General features: G+C 51.6%; 7 protein-coding genes across 7 annotated transcripts; 2 read left to right on the forward strand and 5 right to left on the reverse strand.

Moving 5' to 3' along the window:
* Positions 1-369: 369 nt before the first annotated feature.
* Positions 370-2,226, reverse strand: N7443_002918 (uncharacterized protein; the record flags this gene model as incomplete). Its single annotated transcript, XM_056882974.1, has 2 exons — positions 370-2,146; positions 2,204-2,226. 2 exons carry the CDS (start codon positions 2,224-2,226, stop codon positions 370-372), a joined length of 1,800 nt encoding a protein of 599 aa, XP_056744815.1.
* Positions 2,227-3,064: 838 nt separating this feature from the next.
* On the reverse strand, positions 3,065-3,904 carry N7443_002919 (J-type chaperone JAC1; the record flags this gene model as incomplete). The annotated part of the gene is made up of 1 exon (XM_056882975.1): positions 3,065-3,904. The coding sequence occupies one exon, from the start codon at positions 3,902-3,904 to the stop codon at positions 3,065-3,067; it is 840 nt and encodes a 279-aa protein (XP_056744816.1).
* A 297-nt stretch (positions 3,905-4,201) lies between these two features.
* Positions 4,202-5,767, reverse strand: N7443_002920 (putative pre-mRNA splicing factor; the record flags this gene model as incomplete). The annotated part of the gene is made up of 1 exon (XM_056882976.1): positions 4,202-5,767. One exon carries the CDS (start codon positions 5,765-5,767, stop codon positions 4,202-4,204), a length of 1,566 nt encoding a protein of 521 aa, XP_056744817.1.
* Positions 5,768-6,256: 489 nt separating this feature from the next.
* On the forward strand, positions 6,257-7,537 carry ppmA (type 2C protein phosphatase PTC7; the record flags this gene model as incomplete). The annotated part of the gene is made up of 1 exon (XM_056882977.1): positions 6,257-7,537. One exon carries the CDS (start codon positions 6,257-6,259, stop codon positions 7,535-7,537), a length of 1,281 nt encoding a protein of 426 aa, XP_056744818.1.
* A 697-nt stretch (positions 7,538-8,234) lies between these two features.
* Positions 8,235-10,212, reverse strand: N7443_002922 (uncharacterized protein; the record flags this gene model as incomplete). Its single annotated transcript, XM_056882978.1, has 5 exons — positions 8,235-8,737; positions 8,798-9,008; positions 9,071-9,422; positions 9,497-9,974; positions 10,098-10,212. 5 exons carry the CDS (start codon positions 10,210-10,212, stop codon positions 8,235-8,237), a joined length of 1,659 nt encoding a protein of 552 aa, XP_056744819.1.
* A 1,249-nt stretch (positions 10,213-11,461) lies between these two features.
* N7443_002923 (phosphatase PAP2 family protein) lies at positions 11,462-12,935 on the reverse strand (the record flags this gene model as incomplete). Its single annotated transcript, XM_056882979.1, has 3 exons — positions 11,462-11,880; positions 11,936-12,470; positions 12,549-12,935. The coding sequence occupies 3 exons, from the start codon at positions 12,933-12,935 to the stop codon at positions 11,462-11,464; spliced, it is 1,341 nt and encodes a 446-aa protein (XP_056744820.1).
* A 1,514-nt stretch (positions 12,936-14,449) lies between these two features.
* N7443_002924 (phosphosulfolactate synthase) lies at positions 14,450-15,697 on the forward strand (the record flags this gene model as incomplete). The annotated part of the gene is made up of 6 exons (XM_056882980.1): positions 14,450-14,698; positions 14,755-14,792; positions 14,849-14,886; positions 14,943-15,022; positions 15,072-15,154; positions 15,205-15,697. 6 exons carry the CDS (start codon positions 14,450-14,452, stop codon positions 15,695-15,697), a joined length of 981 nt encoding a protein of 326 aa, XP_056744821.1.
* Positions 15,698-15,888: the final 191 nt, after the last annotated feature.

The raw sequence follows: 15,888 nt of genomic DNA on the forward strand, positions 1-15,888 counted from the left end.
AGATATACTGCTTTATGCATAATAATGCAGTGACTTCACTTCCCAAATTAGTATAGGAACGGCATGATTCAAGGTTCATTTCTGTCGATCTTTACACTGGATTCTCTTCCCGCTTAGATTAGAACTAACAAAAAGCGTAAAGCCGCAGCCAAGACTCCGACTCCGACTCCGCTTGAGTGAAACTGAGTATGCATCGCAAAATAAAATAAAATGGAATGACAAATAATGCAATAAGGGAAACAAATCAAGAGGCCCGGGTTGGCAACGTAGCAGTGCAGAAACAACAGGCGAAACAGTTGTGTGCAAGACCAAGCCCAGGACCACTTCTCGGCATCCAACTTCAACACCCAATCACAAACCCTGCCTCGATCACATCATGCGATAGACAAGATCAGAGGCCAGCTCCGGCGTTAAATCCAGCAGGGCCCGGAGACTCGTCGGCGCAGAGTGCTTGGCCCGCTCCACCTTATCCACGGGCCGGAGCGTGGGCGTTGCCGCTTCACTGTCTCCGGGCGAGTGATATTGCGCCAGATCCTTCACTTTGCAGGCTGCATAGTGCACCACCAGTCGTCGCAACTCGTTCTCCCGAAGCTGTGTTGCGGACGTGGGGTTGATCGGTTCAAGTCGGGTTGTCCTGGTGTAGGCGTAACGCAACAGATCAAGGACCATCGGCGCTTGGTACGCAGCCAAGACGCCTAGATTCTGGCCCGAAAAGGGATCCACGTTTTGTGTGTCTGCCATAGAGAGCTGCAGAAGGTTTCGATGCAACTTTCCAAGGCACAGTTGGGCTAGGGCCGGGATAAGGTAGCGTGTGGCGAAGACGTACACTTTGGCGTGAAAGGTCAGGTATGGGAGGTCGGTGGTATGGGAGTCGACTGTTGGCTGGGAGGTCTGTTTTTCGTTGTTGTATTGCAGAGCGGAGAATTCGTCCCATAGGCTAAGGCCTGGCGTGCGAGGTGATGAGTCGTGCTGTTTGGCGAAGGACATGTCGATGACCGGCTTGAAAGGTTGGGTGTCATTCTGCTCCTCCACTTCATCATCGGCCCAGGAATCCCCGGGGGTCTGTCCGTCATCCTCTGGATATGCAGGCTGCTCCCAATATTCCGGAGTGGGCTCTGCCTCGAACTCTGTAGATGGTTCATCTGCAGGTGCTTTCGGTTCACCTTCCTTCTCCTCAGACTCGGCAGTTGGTTCGGCTTCAGCTGCTTCTTCTGCTTCTGCTTCTGGCTCTGGCTCTGACTCTGGTTCTGGCGGGGCATCCTCGGGAAGACCATTCACCTCGATAGGGTTGGTTGGTGGGGGTGTTGATGGTGGCGTCAAGTGAGTAACGGGCTCCTCGGTCCAAAGGTCTTGTTCCAAACGCTTGTAGTTTTTGGCGAGTTTCTTACCCTTTTTGCTTTTCTTCTTCTTGGAAGATACATCTTGGGGTGCTTCTTCCAGAGATCCCCATTGTCCAGCATCGGCTGTTGGCTCTGGGTTTGCCTCTGGGTTTGCCTCGACCGCGTCCTCTTCAGGAGCAGGTGCATCGGTATCCTGGCCTTGATCAAGTGGAATTTCTTCACTCTTGACTGGTTCGACAGCCTCGGCGTTCGTTGTATCCTCTTCTGCTGCGACTCTTTGTTCCACCGCCTCTGCCTCTGGCGCTGCTTCTTCGGCCCCGTCTTCCTCAATAGCAGGTATCGGCTCTTGTTCGGGCTCGGCAGGCGCCGATTTTGGTGCTGGTGCTGGTGCTGGTGCTGGTGCTGGTGCTAGTGATAGGGCTGTCGTCTCAGATGCTCTGACAGACTCTGGCGGCGAGGGAGCCGGTGGTGGCACAGCCGACGAGACTGATTCTGAGCGATATGTTCCTCTCCAAGAGTTCGCGGGGCTCAGTGCGTTCTCGACTACACCTTTTCGGATATCTTCGCGTGGTGCCGGCAGAAGAGGCACCTTATAGTCTCCTGTGTATGCATATTCACAAAATGCAACAAAAGTCTCGACGTCCTCATCCTCCAAAACCGCGATGCGATGCTTCGACTCCCGGGTATGCCCGTTGTTCATCAGGTTATGAAGCGGCTTAGAGACATGTTGAGCGAGACCCGACTGGATCGTTAATTTGGTATGCTTTGGGCCAACGAGGAAGGTAAAGGAAGGTGAATGGATGATGCTGTCAGGCAATCCGTCAGCGTTTAGTCGAGCTTGGGTGGGGCATGTCAGCACACACCTACTATAATCGGGGAGATCCATGGGAGCTGATGCTCGATGATGGAAAAGAAATAATATCTTGCTAATGCAGTGATTAAAAGACTACAGTTAAATACGGCTTTGGGCCAAGTCCTCGGGGGCACCAAGGTACTGGGTGTGTGACCCTCGGGCACAGGAGACCCAGATGGTGTCAATAGTCTGCTACGTGTGCGGCTGTGATGGGTGAGAAGTGTATAGATGCCAGCGTTGACCTGACCGACGGGGACCCTAAACTTATGGATTATGGATTCCGGATGGGGGAGGGGGAGGGGAAACTATATCAAAGGTGAGGTGAGCTGAGCTTGAAGAGGTCAGAGAACCCCATTTGCATCCTCGTGCATACCGTTGGATTTCCGGGAAGCAATCCGCAGGAGCCATTCGGGGTTTCGGGGGTTCGTGCCCAACGTGCATCCCACCCAACTGCGGGTTTGCGGGCCTTTGGATCTTGTTCCACTCTCAAGTCAAGTGCGATCACTGTGGCGGTCTGCAATTGCATGTGTCTGCTGGGCTGTGGCTTTTGTCTCCGATTGCGGTGACGATGCAGATGAGCACAGTGTTGCTGGAAGCGGCACTTTGTTGCTTATCACAGCCTGGATCATAGCAACATGCACGATAGACAGGGTATTCAATAGACGCCTCCTTTTCTCTTCTCCACAGCAACCCAGCAATCAACCATTAATACGCTCTCCGTATCAGAGGTCATTAATCACGACCGGAATATACAACCAATAAACCTCAAGATAGGATGGTATCACATATCTATGGAAACATCGGACCATGTCCAGAAATGCAAAAATGCAAAAGTGCTACTTCGTAATACACGGTCTATTTTTCAGCATAATCAACTACCGTGCACCAGTCGAATCTCCGTGTTGCCGGGCTCCCACTCACGCAATCCCTCGCCAACGCTATACCAGAAGCGCAACCGGATGCATTCCTTCCGCGCCGCCTCGATGTCGCCCTTGTCAAACGACCCGGCGAGTGCCCCGACACACACTCCAATACGTCCGTCGTTCTCAACTTTCAGCGCGTTAATCTCTGCTTCGCCTTCCCGCGTCGCGCCCACCTCCTCAATGGTCTCTTGTACCTCCATCACCTCCATAAGTGTCTCGGGATCGAGGGCGTGCTTCGTCGCGGCATCTTCGGCGGTCACGTTGATGCCGTGCCATTCTCGGAGGAGGTATTGAGCCCGTTGGAGTGGATCGGCGAGCGTGCGGTATGCCTCGTTGATGCGGGCCGACAACGCCTCAGCGTGCTGTTTCATATCGCCAGAGGGGTATTTGTCGGGGTGTATCTTGTTTTGTAGCTGTAGAAACTCGCGACGGAGATCCGAAACGGAGATGGAGAAGGGCGATGCTGGGGGAGGGCCCGCGGGAATAGTCTGGGGGAAGATGGTGTAGTAGTTGGTGATATCTGGAACTCCCACTATTCCGGATTCTCCTGTAAGCTCTGCGGATGACTTTGTAGACGCATAACGTCGGCCTGAGACTGGTGAAACCGAGCAGATATCCCGGGATAGTGAGGCGAGTGTCCGGGCCGGAGCTCGGGTGGGAAGTCGGCAGCACTTGCAGGCGTCCCGTTGGGTTGGGTTTGTAGAGATGGACCGGGTAGGGGTGATAAGTGAACGAGAGGTCGTCTGGCGGCATAAATTGCGGGCCAGGCTCGGTGCACGGAACGCCATTGTGTAATGTCGATACTTGAGCTCGAAGTATCGGAGAATCCATCGCGGAAAAGCAAATCCCGTTACGTCATCTCCGCATTCTACACGTGACTATGTACATGTCTTTGTAAAAGCTATTGACAAGACTATTCTAGAAGCTTCAGGTGCACTGCTATTTGAAGAAATAGGCTTAGTAGATTATCTTGACAGGTGTATCTTTTAGGAGGGTCTCCCCTGGTTGTGTAAGTGTACATGATGTTATAGCCCGTAGCTAATAGCCCGGTGGAAGAAGTTGATCGCATGGAGGCAAGCTGCCAATCATTCAATGCCCCAGAGCTTCACTGTCCGATCATGGCCGCAGCTTGCAATCCATTGCGCATCATTGCTCACATCTGTACTCAGCACGTTACCTGCGTGCCCGCTCAACGTCTTGACCAATGACCAGTCATCGGCACTGAAGATATTCACGTTCTTGTCAAAGCCACTAGACACAAAGAATGTGCCCGATTTCTTTGGCTGAACCGATGAGCCAGAGGCTTCAGTAGGTGCCGGTGTGGCACCGTCAATGTCCATTTGACCATCGGCGGAAGGCAAATACGAATCTGCCTCGGCTCCCTTGTACCAACGGAGGTCAGAAACGACACTCTTGTGGGCACCGATGCCGCCCATATTCCGGACTTGTCGCAAATCCCAGCATTTAACCCATCCGTCACCAGAACCTGAAAGCACACGATATCCATCCGCACCCCAGTCCATACCGTAGATCTCTCGGATGTGACCCTCGAGGATCATCACGGTACGTCCTGTCCGTAGATCCCAAATGCGCCCGATACTGTCAAATCCACCACTAGCAAGAAGTGAACCGTCATTGTTGAATGAGACTGCGTAGACCTCTCGTGAATGGCCCTCCTGCAATTGGAGTTCCGCCGTTGTTTCAACATCCCACAGCCGCCAAGTGGTATCAAAAGACGCAGATGCCGCATATCGTCCAGATGGGTGGAATTCTGTACGGCACACACGCCCTGAGTGGCCGGATAGTGTCGCGAGCGGCTTATCAGAATCGAGCGCCCAGAGGTTGATGTTTCCTTCGCCACCTCCTGACATCAGGTTCACAGTCGATGGTGAAACATTAGACGAGGGAAGTGTAGCCCCCGGGAGCCATGACAATCCACCGATTCGATCCGTATGTCCCTTGAGATTGGCTTTTTCCTCCAGATTTGGCACGGACAGTAGTTTGATACCACCAGACCAGTTTCCAGCAGCAATTGTCTTTCCATCTGGAGAAAACCGGCAGATACTGACGGGACGGTCTCCAGCAATTTGAGATCCGTACAGATCAAAACTCTGGAGCTTCTCTTTGATGGCTTTGCGGTGCTTGACATGGGTCCGGAGCGGAATTGTTGACTCCTCCTTGAGCCGAGCCACACGAGCTTTCGCCCGCGGCAAAGAAAAGTGTGCAATGGCCTTTCGAGCCTCCAATAGCTCATCCGAGCCCTCTGTGTAAAACTCCTCCTGCTGTTCTCCGCCTTCTTCTCCCTCCGCTTCTTCCATCTCCACATCACCCTCTCTCTGTATTTCCGCCAAGTCCGTCAAGAGCTCACGCAGACGATCCCGTCGGTCTGCCAGGCCTTCACCGAATAGTGTAATGGGCTCTCCAAGCTCTCGTAACCGCATGCGCACTCGAGTGTCATCTGTGGGTACGACCGTTGCCGCGGCGCGTCGTTTTCGGTCGAATTGAGCCTGTAAAGCAGAAACACGTTCACTAGGGGCCCCTGCGCCACCAGGCATCTCATAGTCCTGGTCAGTGGGGAGGTCGGCGAGACTAATCCCCATATCAGTGTCCTCGGCCTCCTCGACATAGGCCTGTCGCGCGGGGTGCATCATATTGGAAGCTTAGAAGCAATCACTTCTGTATCCTGAGAGCTGACAGGAAGAGACCGAAGCAATGCACGCAGGGCCAGAGGGATGCTGGTCAAGGTTGAGGCGCGGGTTTGAGGCGCGGGTTTGAGGTGGTGAGGTTGCGCGGGTGGCAGAAATGAGATACCAGCAAATATTTTTACTGCATGGCTAATAACAGCCATCGCAACTGCGTAGATCTTATTTCTTCCAGTTTAAGAGCTGTGCGTAATATCTAGCTATATAACCCATCTTCTCGCCAATTCAAATAATAAAATTCTAAAAACATGCATTCTCACACTCCACCAAGTATGACGCCAGGCGGTCAATCGCGATAAGATCACAGCGGGTTCATTCTTATCCGCCGTTGCTTCGTTGATTTTTAATCCTTTCATAACCCTCACATATCTCAATTCCTCTCCTTGACTCCGATGCTCTACTAAGCGCGCAGCTTTGGGGAGAGTTTCCATACTCCCGATGCTCCCGCCAAGTCTTTCGTGTAGAGCCTGCAGTCCCTCCTGCACCCTACAAGCCACCTTCTTTCCCCGACTCCGGACCTCAGCCGCGACTTCTCACGCCTTGGGCGCCAAGGCTTTCCACTCAACCCCTGCGCGTCTTTCGAATTCCTCTCCACCCTCGCGCATATCCTATCGCGTTGCTGTCTCGTCCTCGGGCAAAGGTTGCCGCTTCCACCCCCTCAAAAATGCATATAATTTCGACCCTAGCATTTCTAGCTTGATCGGCGTTACGAAGGATAAGAACCCAACTGCTCGCCGCCGTGGACGGCCAGATAGCGGTGAGGATGCTTTCTTTGTGAGTCGGATTGGCTCCGCCAGCGCGGACTCGGATGCAGTCGCCTTCGCGGTAGCAGACGGCGTCGGTGGATGGACTGAATCCCGTGTTGATCCGGCGGACTTCTCACACGGCTTATGCGGGTATATGGCAGAGACGGCGTTGGCCTGGGGTAAATCCGCCGAGAAGTTACGGCCTAAGCAGCTGTTGCAGACGGGCTATGACCAAATCGTTGCGGATCCGACTATCAAGGCCGGAGGCAGTACTGCCTCTGTTGGTGTCGCGTTACCGGATGGACGCGTTGAGCTGGCTAATTTGGGCGACTCGGGTTCTGTTTTGCTTCGTCGTGCGGCTGTTCACCATTACTCGATTCCGCAGACACATGGCTTTAATACGCCATACCAACTTAGTATTATCCCTCCTCGCATGCGTGCTCAGGCATCTACGTTTGGTGGAGCGTATCTTGAGGACTTTCCCCGCGACGCAGCCGTCACGAATGTGCAAATGCAGCACGGTGATGTGCTGATGCTTGCCACGGATGGAGTCTTCGACAACCTCAATAACCAGGACATCCTCAAGCTGGTAACCAGCCGGATGATTCTTACGGGTGCTTGGACTGCTGCTCCGGATGTCGCGGTGAATGTATCTAATCACTTGGCTGCATTGACTGTGCCCGGTGGTCTTGCTGAGGCCTTCCATCCTCCCTCATCATCTGAATCTACAAGAGACGACCACGACGATTTGTCAAAACGCTTAGAATCCAACTTGACACTCCAATCTCTCCTCGCGGCCTCTGTCGCCGGCGAAGCCAAACTCGCCAGTGTCGATTTTCGCCGTGATGGACCGTTTGCCAAAGAAGCTCAGCGCTACTACCCGGGCGACTATTACCGCGGTGGCAAGGTCGATGACATTTGCGCTTTGATACTCGTCGCAGTAGACGAAAGTCTCGTGGCTAGCTCCGAGTAGGTTCTTGGAATCTTGAGTTTGATTTACTTTCTTTCATTTCTCTGCATTATGGGGCGCCGTTTGTTTGATACTTGGTTGTGGGGGTGGTATGCATATTCACCTGAGATTTCGGTTTAGTCGGGCCTGATACCTTAATTAGTTAGACTTTTTACCATTGCAAAATGAATGTTGGAGATACTAGAGACTTTTGAATCACTGTATTTAAGCATGCATCTTGACCTTTCTCTACAAAATTCCTTCCTATACCATGGTACTATGAGTAGTCTTGTCTGTTCAGTCACTAAGCGGTATCTTTCTGCCACACTTTACAGCCCATTATCCTACCACGCTTTTACCTCAGTCTTGATCGGTGACATGTTCAATTTCATCAATTTTATACTCGAACACAAAACGCAACACAATTTTTCTCGAGTCTGAAGAAAACAAGACGCATTCCCATGTACCGGATCTCCATGTACAGAGCCAGAGGCAGACAAGAGTGAAAAGTAACAATTAGCGCATTTTTCATTCGAATAAAACACTTTGCTAGATAGATCCAGCCCTAATTGCGAATACAAGGTGAAAGACGAGTGGATTACCACAGAAACATCAGATCGGGTGGGAGAAAGACAGAAAATAAAGGCCACAAAGCAGAGCACCCAAACCTGTTCATAAGAGAGGAAACAGTAACATAGAAATAGCAGATGCTAGACAACGTTTAGGCACTAGCCTCCACGGTCTTCTCCTCGGATTTATCAACCTCGGTGGTCTCCTTCTCGGTCTCGGTCTCTTCGGGCTTGTCCGCGTCAACGTCGGGCATGGGGGTATCTTCGCTGGCAGCCTTGGTCTCAGGCTCCTTCTCCTCTTCAGTCTCTAGCTTGGGAGTGTCTGCGCCATCGTCTTCCTTGGAACTTCCATTGGCTGTGGGCTTGGAATCCTTGTCACCCACGGGGGTATCGGAGTCCAAAACAGTCTTCCAGCTCGACAGGATGTTCATGGCACGTTGACGGAAGTTGAACTCCTCATCGCGGGGAATTGTGTTGAGCTTCACAATCATCTTCAGAACTTTGTTGATCTTGGTTGAGCGAATAATCGAAACTTCCAAGTCGGTGTGCTTCTCCAGCTTGTCGAAATAGGTGCTCATTGTGGCCATCTCGTCCTCCTTGGGCGGCGCATCGCGGGAGATGAATCCCTTCTGAAGCTTGTGACGAAGGAAGAGAACTGCTGGAAATTAGCCTTTTATATTCACCGAGCAGTGGTAAGGAAGTCTGGAACACATACCCTCTTTCTCTTTCTTCTTCTTCAGCTCCTCGGGGTCGATCTGCTTCTCCGGCTCCTTGGCCTCAACAGCCTCCTCGTCATCTTTGGCAGCAGCCTTGCCCTTCTTGGCCGGCGCCTTCTTGGTTTTGCTGGCAGGTGTTTTCTTCTCCTCGGCGGGCGCCTTTGGAGTGGTCAACTTCAGCTTAGTAGAGGTCTTGGGGGTCTTGGCGGGCTATAAATACGGATGAGTTAGTCACTCTGCACTTGTCATAGACCCATCTCCAAGATACGCACCTTCTCTGCCTCGGTTTCGGCCTCGTTCTTTCGCTTCTTCGAGCTCTTGGGCTTCTTCTCATCTGCATCTTCCATATCAACGTCGGTTTCAGCACCTTTGCTCTTGCGCTTGTTCTTCTTCGCCTTTTCGGCCTTGGCTGTGGCCTTTGCGTTCTCCTCGGCCTCGGCTTCCTCAATCTCCTGCTGCAAAGCAGCCTGGTGATCTGCCAATAGATTTTTGAAGTGTTGCAGGTCGTGGCCCTCTGCGGCAACCTTGTAGGCGGCGATTAGCCCCTTGGCCTTGTTCTTCTCGGAGATATCCTTGCAGTCAGCAGGGTCGAGAGGAGTCAATTGAGTGTTGGGGACCCAGGCACTGTCGGAAAATAGTCAGTATCAGTTGAGAACGAGCCTAGCGCCTCCGGAGAAAATCCAAGAGAGTCCGCTTACAATTCGTTGGTCCCAAAAAACATCACGGGGAAAGTTCGTTCGTGTGCCCTCTTGCCGTCATCGGCGTAATCGGCGCGGTAGGTTCCATCCTTTTGCATCGCGGTCACAGGGCGATTGTCAAGCAGTGTATTGGGCATGATTTCCTCGTCGCAGATGATGGAGGGCCAAGGCGCATAGCTGCGCAGGCGCGCCAGGTAGTACTCGCCCGGCTTCGCGTTCAGCTGGGTCATGCGGACTTGTGACTTCTTGCGGCTCAGTGACTTGGACTTCTCGCCGACACCGCTGGAGCGGCGTCGGTCCTTTGAAGACTTCTTGGCGGATGCAGGAGTGCCATTTGTCTTCGGGGCACCATCTTCAGCATCGGCAGGCGCAGCGGCGTTTTCATCGTCGCCCTTGGGCTCCGTCGCGTCGCCGGATGCAGCGGGTTCTTCACCATCAGCTTCGGGCTCCTTCTTGTCATCGGTGGTGTTCGCGGGTTCTGCAGATGAGCCAACGGGTCAGCGCACGTTAGTCGCACAGAGGCATTATGACCCTAGATGAGGGGGTGATTCAAGCGGAAGCTCCATCGGTGGTTGGAGCATGCAGATTGGGTCTTCCTTACCAGTAGGGTTCTCGTCAGAGGCAGCGACAGTCTCGGATACCTCTAGCTTGTCGGCCGAGGTGGGCTCGGGCTTCCCAGCCTCGGCAGGCGCAGTGACGGGCTTGTCATCAGCCATGATGGCAGGTATCAGAGGTGTGGGAAGAAATTCTAGTAAAAGAGAGGGGAGGGGAGGAGGGAAGGTAGGGGAGGTGGAGGATGTGGAGAAGGCAGAGTCGCGCAGCTCGGAGCGCGGGAAGGACGCGTTGGGGTCTGAACGGCAACCGCAATGACGCCACAACCTTTTGCGGAACCAGCGTTCCAGAACTCTTCAATTGAGGGTTCCCAAAAGCCGTCAAGTCGGGAATTTGAGGGGGGAGCACAACACAAGATAATTAATGATGACTAGAATGGGTTCCACAGTCTAAAAGGTCCCTTTTCTCTTGGGCTTTTTAACATCAGAGAAGAGTCAGCGAGGCTGCTGATCGGATCCAATTTGGGGATTGAGTCTTGCGCGGTCTTTGTGAAAGGCTGTCGAAATGTTCAAATTGTGGTCAATAGGTTGGAAATGGAGACTTCGGGCTGCTCTGTAGCCCTGTAGGGACTTCCGACCATTGGACATCTACCTCTGTAGCTCTACCTATGGTAAAGTCCCAGACCCCCCCTAGTACCTCCCGGTTGCTTCCCTCGATGGGCATATGTCTAGGTGCTCATCGTGAGACTGAAACTTCCATCTAGGTGTCGACATTAGCTTCGCTAGGGGCGATGTCATGCAAAGAAGGCAATGATTGCAGGTTATATTTGATCAATTCTTCCAAGACCTGAAGAGCGGTACCCTCTCTTGTTTCTCTTTACTCGGTCAGGAGACTGACTTGGACGTGGATCTGTAGGCAAAATGCACCAGGGTACGCAGACCGATCTCAGACAAGTGCATAGACGAGAGAAGAGGGAATCGAGCATGGCAGGTGGTTATGTTATACGTTGAGCTCCCTTCATTGTCTCTAGGCTATAAGGTAACCTCCCATTCAACACTCGCATGCTCGGTCAGCACAAACCTCCTCAAGTTGAATTCATTGCATTCTCCACTTATCTTCGGCCCCTCAACCTCATCGCCTGGAATACATGATACCGGCCACAGATCAAATACCGAGAAGAGATTATCTATATTAGGGGCTAACGCAACATCTCCAAAGCTATGTACGAGTCTGTCAGGATAAACTTCAGAGCCCCCGACACAGACGAAGTGTCAGGTACAGGTAACACCCAGTCAATATACACATGATTATTCACAGACTCCACCCACATCCCGGTAGCTTCATGGGTCTCATTGCACTTGAATTCACTAGAAACAGAGTTTCGTGCTTCTTCCATCTCGGCGCGATGTACCATTAAGCCAAAGTAGCTTGACTGGGAGCCACATCGTCTGACTCCCAACCGTCGGATGTATTAATGACCCTGATTGACGAGGGTTCCGGCTTGTGAATTCGCACAATCCAAAGGAAGCAGTCCTCCACAGGCAGCAGATTCAGGAGCACGCCATTGAATCTCCAGCCAAGACCGCAAATCAAGGCACCTGCAATCGCATCCAGTATGAAATGATTTGCCGTGGCCACGATGGCTACCAGGATTGTGAACGGATAGAGGAAACCTAGCACGAGACAAAGAACACGGCGCCAAGAAGGCAATCGGAGCCCAATAGGACCTAATCGAGTCCGGATGATGCGACGATGATGCGGTGGGAGAGGAATTGTCAAAATGGTAAGGCCGATCATGAGTGAGTATCCGAAATGCAAGGAGGGCATTGCGGCTGTCCGAGTGAGATACGAAGTTCGCTTAAGGGACAGGGGATGGAATGCACTTACCATACTGATTGCAGAAGCGGTTCTCGGTCCATACACTTCCCGCTCCGTTGACACCATGGACAGTGTCAATAAACCCATAGCTGCGTGCCAGCTCTCCCTCGGGGCCTTCCACAGTTGGGTCACTGAGCAGTCGAGGTGGCATACATGGCCAGACGGTGAATACGACGAAGGCGAGGAGATTGCATACGGCGAGGGTCCTTCTCTGAGCTTGATATAACAGCGGCCCTGCCGGTGAGCCGCTCACTGAGCCGCGAGGTTTCCCTGGCTGTGGTTCTTCGACACGATTCCGGGTGATGGTGTAGTAATACAGCCAAACAAGGAACGCGATTGTGCCAGGGATATGGATAAATGAGTATATCCAGTTGATATATGTCATGGCCAAAGGATGCCGAAGAAACCAGTGCTGGATCCGAAGCTCCCAAAAGATTCCTAATGCCTCCTCCGCCTGAATCAACTGTAGGGCATGTCGTCGGGCGACATCAACGGTGCCTTCCTGGAGGGTCACAGCGGTAAAGGCACGTCCGAGCTGATATGTCTACATGGAGAGTAAGTGGATGTCCTTGAAGATATAACTGACGAGATGTCAGATGATGAAAGAACCCAACGAACATACCCAATACACGAGAGCCCAGTACCAGCATTCCACCAAGAAAGGCAAGTTCCGGAGCAGGCGGCTGAGCAGTCGATCCTGGAAAACAACGGTATCTGGAGTTGACACGGGAAATGACAGACGAAAGATGTCAACATGTCGCTTGTGCCAACCATCATCGAGAACCTCAGCAGGTGGTGAACGACACCGAGGGCTCAAAAGTCCATCTTTCGGTGTAGGGCTGATATAGCCAGACTCTAGAGGACCTGGAGAGTCGGCTCGAGGGTAATTGGATGATCTTTGACGGCCGTGGCTGTGAGTAACCGCAGACGCAGTCAACCGATTAATCCATGTTCCTCCAAAGAGGAGGACAATAACGACCAACGGTTCTAAGATCGCACCAACCCCCATGATAAAGATGGGCCAGTAGTCATAGGGCAGGAAAAGAAGGGGAAGGGGTGGCCGCAGCTAATATAGGCCCACGCCGTAAGAATGGAAATTGAATACAGCATCTTGGTCAGTCGGGACCAAAATTGGGGCAAGTTCCGTGATTTAGACGCAGAGCTGTGACTACCTCACACGCATACAAGGCAAGAACGGATGTTCGGAGCCACCGGATGCCGAATGTGATTTGAGCTAAAGAAATCCCAATAAACCCGAGCTAGTCTAGTTGTGTGGCGCCGAAACCCTTCATGACATGGTGTCGCGTGGCCCCATTCGTTCTCATACTTCGTAATCGTATGCAGCGGACAAAGACAGGCCAACGCATATTTGGAATAATGAGCTGGAGAAGGATCAGGCCGGTCATATTCTATCCTGCAGCAGCAGCAAATCCCGGATCAATCCGATTCAGCGTTGTGCAGCCTGGTCTTCAGACCGGTGAACATGCAGCAGATCGGCGGAGGGCTAGCGGTGTTCCAGGCCAAGGCTGGAGCCAAGGCATTTAGTGGGTACAAGTCAGACATAACCAGTATTCATTCAGGATATTAGTAATTCTTAATTATTCTATTTCCAGCCAAGGCGGGTGTTACTCAGCGGATTGGGCTTCCTTAGGCCGGTGGCTCCTCTCGGAGATGTACAAAACCCGGAATCCCTATCAGGGTTCTTCCTAATCCCGGACCTAGGAATCTCCTTCGATCCACTTTAGTACGTCTCATGTGCCTCGGTCAAAATGTCTTTTGCTTGTCTTTGTGGGTCTCTCTTTGCTTCTTCGAGCTATTGGCTGGACGTTTTTCGTTACACATATGATAGTGGTGAAAGCAGTGACATGGTATATATTGTGCCTGAGGTGTCTTACATGCCTTGGGCTATCTGCATTCTTCTCTCCTACATGGACACACACGGAGGCAGAGCAACTATTCGGAATGTGACTGCACTATTCGGTTTCTTTACTTCATGATACAGTTTCAAGTTTAAAGTGATATCCCTCTACAGAGCATGTCCACTACGCCTTCCTGAGTCATTGGGAGTGTGTATGTGTGTTCCTGGCGCCCAGTCTGCATTGCCAGACAGCCATCGAGCCATCCCCATTTCAATATGTAGTCCCTGTTTTCCAACTTGGACTGATATTTTCGTGTGGTAACTAAGCGTCCTAGGATTTCGTCAGGACCATCGGTCAAATATTATACATCTTTCTCGGATCTACCTAGATTATTATATATCATCTGATGTCATCGCACGCAATCAAGGGTATATCCCAGGAGAATTGAGAATTAGTTACTTCAGAATGAAGTGCATTTGACGTCAAGCCACCCAAATTAGGGACTTCCGACCACAGGGCATGCGTGGTGCGGAAAAGATCTGAGTTTTCGCAATGCTCTCTTCTTCGCTATTTCAATGGCAACTCATAGTTCCTTTTTAAGAATTTTAACAAATACTTTGAATAATATTGACTTGACCGACGCCACAATTTACCATAGACCACGATGTTCCGTTGTATGCCTCTTGCAGCGACAGTCCCCAAGCAGATGGCAAGTCGTGCCTCTCTCAATTTAGCCAAAGCTGCCGCTTCCTCACAGCCCAGAGGTTTGTCAACGTCATCACCGGCCCGATCGGCACAGGGAGTGGTGCTTTTACAAGACAAGGAAGATGGCTTTGGCTTCGCAAGATCCAATCCCCGACCAGTAAAGCCCAGGGATAAGGGAGTGACTGAAATTAGAGGCCCATACTACTCGGTATGGACCATTGGGGAATCATCACATGTTGCTGGATAAAGCTCACACCGGCCTAGGTTATGGGGAAGCGGTACCTATCAGATGTACTCGAGACGTATGAATCCCTTCATATTATTATTGGTTCAAGCCGTGACTGACCTTGGTCAATAGAATGGGCAACCACGTTGACGGATTGAAGTTTGCAGGCGGTTAGCCATATCAACCTGAGTCCAAAGTAGATACGCGGAACTTATACAACATTTAGGCTCATTTGCTCTATTTGAGAGGAATTCACTGCGTGAGATAACAGATCTTGCTCATGAGTATGGCGTATATGTCTCCACGGTAAGCAGAAGAGTAGCGACTATGGATATCATGTGCTGAATTTGTATAGGGCGGATGGGCTGAGCACCTACTCACACACCCCGACCCCAACACCGTTTTCGACCGTTACCTCGCAAAGTGCAAGGATCTGGGGTATTTGTGTCCCATGCAAGAACGAAAGTTTTGGCTGACATCCTGTCAAGCTTTGATGTCGTCGAATTGTCCTCTGGCTTCTTGTCGTTCCCAGAAGACGACTGGCTTCGGCTCGTCGACAAAGTGCACTCATACAAGCTTAAGGCCAAGCCTGAGCTGGGTATCCAGTTTGGAGCAGGCGGAGATACACCTGCTTCTAGCCTAGAAGCCATCGGTACTTCAGACCCAGGCAAATTAATTAATCTTGGCCGCAAGTTCCTCGATGCTGGCGTTGAGCGCCTGATGATCGAGTCCGAGGGCATCACAGAGAACGTGAAATCCTGGCGGACTGACGTCGTGTCGAAGATCATGAAAGAGCTTCCTTCGGAGGGAGTCATGTTTGAGGCTGCTGATCCTAAAGTTTTCAATTGGTACATTCGAGAGTTTGGTATTGATGTCAACTTGTTTGTGGATCACAGTCAGATCGTGCAGCTCGAATGTCTGCGCTCTGGTATTTGGGGAACTGCGGATACCTGGGGAAAAATTGTCTCCTTCCGGCTGTAGATTCGGATCTTTACATATCGAAGGTCGAGCTGTTTGCTAGTCAGAAAAAGTCTATAATATACTTCCCTACGCGGACTTGCTTCAAGGCGGGCCCTGACATTGATGACGACTTTTGAGGAAACGCGATCTAGGCTACTTTTACAACCGAATATTAGGCCAAAAAGCTTGGAGAGAAGTTCATCACGACATAT

The sequence above is a fragment of the Penicillium atrosanguineum genome (assembly GCF_028827265.1).
Source record: "Penicillium atrosanguineum strain IBT 20685 chromosome Unknown utg000002l_segment0_segment0, whole genome shotgun sequence".
NCBI classification, from domain to species: domain Eukaryota; kingdom Fungi; phylum Ascomycota; class Eurotiomycetes; order Eurotiales; family Aspergillaceae; genus Penicillium; species Penicillium atrosanguineum.